The sequence below is a fragment of the Buceros rhinoceros genome, unplaced genomic scaffold (assembly GCF_000710305.1).
Source record: "Buceros rhinoceros silvestris isolate BGI_N320 unplaced genomic scaffold, ASM71030v1 scaffold1636, whole genome shotgun sequence".
Classification (NCBI taxonomy): Eukaryota; Metazoa; Chordata; class Aves; order Bucerotiformes; family Bucerotidae; genus Buceros; species Buceros rhinoceros.
This window is the reverse complement of record NW_010416688.1, coordinates 12792-20063: the sequence shown is the minus strand read 5'-3', so window position 1 is coordinate 20063 and position 7272 is coordinate 12792. Positions and strand designations below refer to the sequence as shown.

General features: G+C 43.1%; 1 protein-coding gene across 1 annotated transcript in view; it reads left to right on the top strand.

Annotated features, from left to right (window-relative positions):
- Positions 1-1572: 1572 nt before the first annotated feature.
- LOC104494967 (heterochromatin-associated protein MENT-like) overlaps positions 1573-7272 on the top strand; it is a 6871-nt gene continuing 1171 nt past the window's right edge. The window contains exons 1-7 of the mRNA XM_010137875.1: positions 1573-1631; positions 2635-2811; positions 3735-3821; positions 4202-4339; positions 4841-4958; positions 5482-5624; positions 6733-6900. Of these exons, the coding sequence (XP_010136177.1) occupies positions 2644-2811; positions 3735-3821; positions 4202-4339; positions 4841-4958; positions 5482-5624; positions 6733-6900 (822 nt within the window). The 5' untranslated portion in view covers positions 1573-1631; positions 2635-2643. The remainder of the gene's footprint in view (positions 1632-2634; positions 2812-3734; positions 3822-4201; positions 4340-4840; positions 4959-5481; positions 5625-6732; positions 6901-7272) is intronic.

Sequence of the window (7272 nt, the reverse complement as noted above, 5' to 3'; positions counted from 1 at the left end):
CAGGAATAAAACCAGGAAAGCCATATCTGGGAGGCCAAGGAGGAACAAAACCATGAGAACATGCACCCAAACTCACTCACAGGCCTTTAAAGTCAATGTAAATGTGAGCCACCTTTCTCTCTCCTTCAACTATTTTAAGCATGATTGCAAAAATGACAGAGATAATGTCCCCTTGTCAGTGCCAGATCATTACCAAGTGGCAATGGCCACAACACTTGAAGGGTGAGTTGCACGGTAGGGAACAACATTTTCCCAGGATGAGCAGCACAGCACTGGAGAAAGTTGCCCAGAAAGGCTGGGGAATCTCCATCCTCAGAAGGGCTATGGCTGACTGTATCTACTGAGGACCCTGCTCTAGCAGGAGGTTGACCTTTGGATGTCCCATTCGATTAACATGTGTGATCTTCTCTCCCTTGTCAACAGCCTTGCCACTTTCCTTTCTCATCCTCCTGGCATCCTTGCATCTTGACTAGCAAAGGGAGCTAGCTTGCTCACTCTCAGCATACTACCTTGGAGTCTTCTGGTCTTTCCCACCACCTAACCACCCAGATGACCTTTCTCCTAGCTCGATTTCTCATTGATTCTCACCTAAAACCAAGCCTTATTTAATTTTTGGCATTTCTTCATTGCCTTGCACAATATTGATTTCTGTAATCTTTTAGGAGACTTGACCCACTCTGTTCCTGTAATAAGGCTTACAGTAAAATGCTTAGCACATAGTACAGTTTCCTTCCTTTCCTCCATTCCCTCCCCTGTCACCCAGAGTGGTCACCCAGTTGTTTCCACCACCTTCTCTTTCTTCCACCACCCAACAGCAGCCCAGCTCTCTTCTGGGACTGCAGAGCGACAAATACTGTGCCATGTTTGCCCCTGCTGTACTTTTTCACTCCATCCTTGCTTGAGCCTTCCCAGTGGGGTTGTTTCAGTCTTTGCTCTCCTTCACTCCATGCAAGTACTGTGTACTAACTGTGTTTTTGCAGTGTTTCTCTCAAATTTCCCAGCTATGGTTGCAACAAGATTTCTTCACCAACACAACCAGTGGGGTGTCCATCCCCTACCCTGCATGGTCCTTCATGGCTTTGCCTTTGTCTATGCTCCTACTGATCTGAAGCTGGACTCACAGTGACTAATTTAATTACTAAGCTGGACGTCTTAAGTTGACATACTGCGTTTGAAACCCAGGAATCACAGCTGCACAAAGCCGGAGAGGAAATTCAGACCTACAATATCTGCTTACATCCAGAAACCAAACCCAAGCATTACTAGTCATTTACTTTAAATAATAGACAAGATATCTCCACAACACCAGAAGACCACTGAAATGGGTAAACTGTTCTGCTATCCTGTCAGTAGACTATTGTGGTGTAACAGTAGAGCTGAGATTTAATTCCATTGTCCTTTTGAAATGTCTAAAACTGAAAAGTGACAGGTCAACAGAGGACAAAATTACGTAAGGTCTTTTGGGAAAGAAGCAGAAAGTAGCTTTGGGTAAGCGGAAATGACCTGTATGTAGGAGAGAAGGAAAGGGAGGTGCAAGCAGGACTATATTTCTAAATTTATTCATTGCTTAACACACAAATGCAGACCTGACTGAGAACAAGACCTAAGTCCTCTCTCTCACGGGATCAGAGGTAAATATTTAAACCAATTTAAATATTTTTTCTGATGCTTTTAAAACATGATTTGTGGTGTGCAAGACTATAGGTAAATCATAATATGCCAGTGTTGGAGTGCATTATTCTTGCCTCACAGTTTTTAAGATGTCAGCCCTTAGAGAAAGTAAATCCGTGAGGCTAAGGAAAACAGATAACTTGGGTGGAATTCATCACAAGAAGAGAATTTTCTTAGGACAGTAACTGTCTTATTAATCAAAATCTTCAGTTTGATAAAGGAGTTCCATACTTCAGGAGAAAAAAAGGACATTTTCATTCTGCAAAGTAGAGCACTGCACAGTATCAGGCCAGGGACTCAGAGGAGTATTCATTAGCAGAAAACAGAGAAACTTCCATCCTGATGCTCTCGTTTCTGTTCTCCAAGGAAAGAAAATCAGTCTTTGGTACAGATTCGGTACTGAGAGCCACACTGACTGCCAGAACTGTTGTGATTTGGCAACCAAACACTTAGAGACTTCAGAGGTTGCCCCACAATTTCTGCTGCTCCATTCCATAGATACAAATCTTTATAATAATAATATTAATGAACAACAACAACAACAATAATAACATTTCTGGTCTCTTAACTGGTCAACAACATGAGACAGGTACTACTGGGTAGATATTTTAAAGTCTAGAATACTCATAACCTCAAGGAATCTTCCAGTTTCTGAGGAAAATAAAATTGCTGGAACATACAGAAGGGGTGGTAAGTTTACATCATTAATAAAACTCCATCAATCTAAATGCAAATAACAGCATTGCTATTCATGATACTAGAATAGTCGCTGAATAGGTGCCAGAATAGGTGGCTGGCCAGGAAAAGCATGTGAGCCTAAGAATTATGCCCAAATTCTGCCTTAGTATCAGCTCTCAATTCTATACAGATACAAAATGAAGTAGTGGGAAACTCAGGCATGTTGTGAACCTATGTTCTAAAATCGGATTTAAATTCTTCTGCCTATCTGTTGCCTCTTTCCAGGTCGTAACAATGGAACTAGCCTCAACATCAGTTGGCAAGTTTACAGTTGATCTTTTCAACAACCTGAATGAGACCCACAGGGGAGAAAACATTTTCTTTTCCCCTTGGAGCATATCATCTGCTCTGGCTCTGATGTACCTGGGTGCAAAAGGTCTTACAGCCACAGAGATGGCAGAGGTAGGTTGCTCTATGAAGCATATTTCCCATACAATACCTGGATCCTGTACTGGCTGCAAGATACAGTGTTAGATAGAAAAACTTGCCACCACAATGACAAAGAACCAGGGCAGAACAGAGAATGTAACAACTGAATGGTAAATTTAATTAATTTCATAGCACTTCTCCACTAAGAGAAAGTGTCCTGGGGGTATTGCACGCTGAGCACAGAGGGTTTCTGAGTCTGACTTCTTCTAAATCATTCTAGACCTTCTAATTTATGCTGTGATTCTCTCATTCTGTCACAGATGGGCTATTCCCTTTGAGAAGCAAACAGCTGACTCCAGTAGCTCCTAACTAATTGGCAGGAGGCTTGCAGATCCCAGCACTCTCCCTCTCTCCCCTGGCCAGGATGCGTTTTTCTTTTTTTATGCTTTCCTAAACAACAGCCTGACAATCCAGCAGGAAAATAGGAAAGCTTTTGGTATCTCTACATCCTCCAACCCAATCCTTCCTAATGCCATATGGGCACATTGCTGGCTTGAAGGGAGCTGTGGTGCTCAGCACCGCCCAGAACTCTCCTTGAATCACTGTGCTCCTGTTCAGATGCCTTTGTACCAGAATCATGGGGAGAAGCATTTGGGTTTGCACAAACACATTGCTATCGCTGAGAGCAACAGCTGTGGAAGGCAGTTCAGCCTTCTGGTGTGTGCAGACAGGAGCTGAGTTGCTGCTCTGGGAGGGGGACAGTGCTACTCATTGCTACTCTATGGGATTTACACATACTACAGCTTCAGCAGCACTCTGATGAGTCACCTAAGCAGCAGACAGCACAATGAGTTATCATAAGGAGCAAAACAAGACAGCCATTTGATCTGCATTTGGCTTTAAGTCGCACCAGTTTCTTCATGTCTGTTTCTTACCTTTGGAAATTCTGCTTGCAGGTTCTTCATTTTACTCAAGCAGCAGAAGCTGAAGGCTCTTCTTCCGTGGTGAGATCTCCTCGGGGGAGACCAAAGAGAAGAAAAATGGTATATATTAGAACAGAAATCCCAAGATAAAAAATCTCCAGAAGCAGAATGTCCAGATACAGCTTTAGGAATCCAGTATTTCTTGTCTGCCCCCTTCTTTAAAGTACAAACCCCAACATACCTCACAGCAGGTTCAGGTACCGTTCCTCACACTCAGTCAGACTCTGAGTAGCACGGAAGCACAAGTCACTGGGATAGTCTGGAAGGCTGGCTATACGGCAAATCAATTAATCCAGTCATAAACAGAACCCTGCAAATTGCAGTGATGGTAAACTTGGAAAAATAAGAAGAGAGAGGAACCCAAATCCCTCTCTCACATACATGTCTTGAAAACGTCATGCAAAAATGCAACTGCTGAATATATGAATTCTCTTTCCAAGGATCCTGAGCACAAGCAAGCTGAAAATATCCATTCTGGCTTCAAAGAGCTCCTGACTGCTATCAACAAACCCAGAAGCACCTACTCACTGAAAGGTGCCAACCGCATTTACGTGGAAAAAACCTTCCCATTATCGCCTGTAAGTGACATCTTGGAGAGGAGTGGGAAAAGGTGCAAAAAATATTTCTCATTTTAATTACTTGCTACTAACAGAACAGGTTTGAAGCTGACCCTGAATACTGCAAATAAGAGCCCTGGATTCCAGTGACAAACTTAACTGGAAAACGCCAGTCGGTCTACTCACAGTATTTGAGGATGCATTGCCCTTTGACTCTAGTGTAGAGATTCCTTTTCATGCAATATGGCTTTATTATTGGAACCCTCAAAAGACACAACTGTAAATGAGACATTAAAATAAGCACATTCATGGGATGTGAACAGGCTTCTTCTCTTCTCCAATTAAAAGTGGGAACTGTTAACTCACAGTCCAAGAGAGAGTAACAAGCAATATTCTGCAGTCCTCTAGGCTCAAGAAGCTATCAACAAGTCCAAGAGCTACCAAGTCCTCTTTGGGACTAAAAAATCCAGTACAGTACAGAACTTACTTCTTTTTTCTTTTTTTTTTTTTGTTATTTTTCAGAGATACATACAGCTCAGTAAGAAATACTACAAAGCAGAGCCACAGAAGACTAACTTTAAGACAGCTCCAGATCAATCCAGAAAGGAAATCAATGCTTGGGTTGAAAAAGTAACTGAGGGTAAGCTGAGCTCAACCCCAACATCTTTCCTCTCCCATTAAGTCAGCCTGCCATTTCCTTTGGGCAGGTGCCCTTGCTTCCCCATGTGCTACTGCAGCAGCCACGTCATGCCTACCAACATGGACAGTGAGCAGAGATGCAGTGGGAGATCAGAGAAAGTGCAGCACATTTAACTGGCTTCAAAAACCTGATCCAGACCTCAGTGAGCTCCTTGTGGTGCACCTATGCAGGGCTGGTTACCTGGTGTAACCAGCTGGCACGGCAGCATATGTCTTGCTGCTTCTAGCTGCTTGCCACGAAGCTGTGACATTTTAGGGGGAAGGAGCCAATCCCCATCAGCTAGCTAGGAGAACTGGGCAGAAAGCAGCTTTGGAAACTATAAACAAATTGATTTATGTCAGGGGAGTATTTTAGAGATTAGGGCACCAAAAAGAATTTTTACACTAAGGGGTTGAACTGAGAAAAAAAAAACCAATCAAAACATGTCCTCATTGTGCTACACTGACTTTTCTGATTTCAAAAGGCAAAATCAAGAATTTGCTGGCTCCAAAAAATGTGGTAAGCGCCACCAAGCTGATCCTGGTAAATGCCATTTACTTCAAGGCAGAATGGAAAGACACATTTAGGGCAGAAGATACGAATCTGCAGCCCTTCCGATTGAGCAAGGTAAACTCCTCTGGTACCCTTCTTACTGTAAACAGCCTGGTGACAAGAGTCACTGCTGAAATCTTCCCATTTTGTAAGTCTTTTATGTATCCCTGTGGTAACCAGACTCTCTGTGAAAAGGTGGTTACAGCAAAAGGTGTCAGTGCTCAGCTCACTGCAGCATTAAGACACTGCTCAAACAAATGTTAACGAGCTCCAGATAACAGCCACCATTTCCAAAAGCACTTGAGTCACTTAAGACCTTTTTGTAAAACAGTGCTAAAAGGGCTAGATTGTAAAAACGTGATTTTGACAATCCAAGCTTCATGGACAGGAACTACGTGCCATGTCATGGGTGAGCACAGTACCGGACCTCTGTGCTCTGCAGCCTTAGCCAGGCACCAACACACCTGCTCAAATACAGCTGCAACAGGGTACCCTGAATGGATGCATGGTTGGACATAACTAGAAGAAACATTAATGGCATGTATCCAGAAAAGCTGTCAATGAATTCATATAAAAAGACAAGAGCTCTGTGCAATTTCTACCAATGGTAGCTTTTGCCTTCTGATTAGCATTATGCATCAGCTGCTTCTCGCAATGAAGGGGCGTGGATGTTAAGAGAGGTTACAGACACCCGCAAAGGTGACTGCTTGCCAGGAACTCCCCTCATTGTGAGTGCCTTTGCTCAGACATTAGTGTTATTTTCTATTAAGGGTTGTGACAGAGAGAGCAATCAGCTAGTCACTTTTTGTTGCCAGACAGAGGAGACCACAGAAAAACTGCACAACACTCGTCCTCTTAAACCATAGCTGTTTCTCTGCTGTAAAGCCATATCCTACCTGCTCGATCCCCCTAGTCCTTGCAGACAGTTCTAACTATCTTCCTCCCTCCTCTGTGGGCTGCTGTGCATGTTTTGGGGAGAAGAGAAAAATCAGGCAGTTCAGCCCCCAACAAAATGCTCTGGGACAAACACCAAGATAAGCAATATTGTCCAGTCAAGAAAAGCTTTGGAAAATGAATGTTGAAAAAGCTGCTTACAAAAGTTTCTTCTCTCTCCACTGCACTGAGTCATTGTCATCCTTCCTTTCAAGGAATGATGTCTTACTTATAAATAAATACTTTACAGAACAAGACCAAGCCTGTGAAGATGATGTACATGAGAAACGTATTTCCAGTTCTCATCATGGAAGCAATGAATTTCAAAATGATTGAGTTGCCGTATGTGAGAAATGAACTCAGTATGTTCATCCTCCTTCCCAATGACATCAAAGACAGCTCTACAGGTCTTGAACAGGTAAAAAAGTATGCTACACCCATTTTGTATCTCCACCCACTCATTAAAAAAGGACAGGCTGGCAACCGTATCTCCCCCGCCACTGCAGACATGCCATTGGATCTCCTCCTTCTTTTAATACTTATCTAATCCCAAGAATGTTTCTCCACACTGAACTCCCTCAGTTTGGTAGAAGTGAAGACAGACAACACTGTGCATATCAGATGCTTAGCTCTCCAACAGCCCCATGACTGACACCCAATCCTTCGACGCATATTCAAGATGCACAATACTGCACAGGTAGTCACAGCCTCTTCAAGATATCAGACACCTTTTCCCCATGGCCTGGAAGTTTATTCACCAATTTGTTCTCATTCTGTTTGCACACACCCC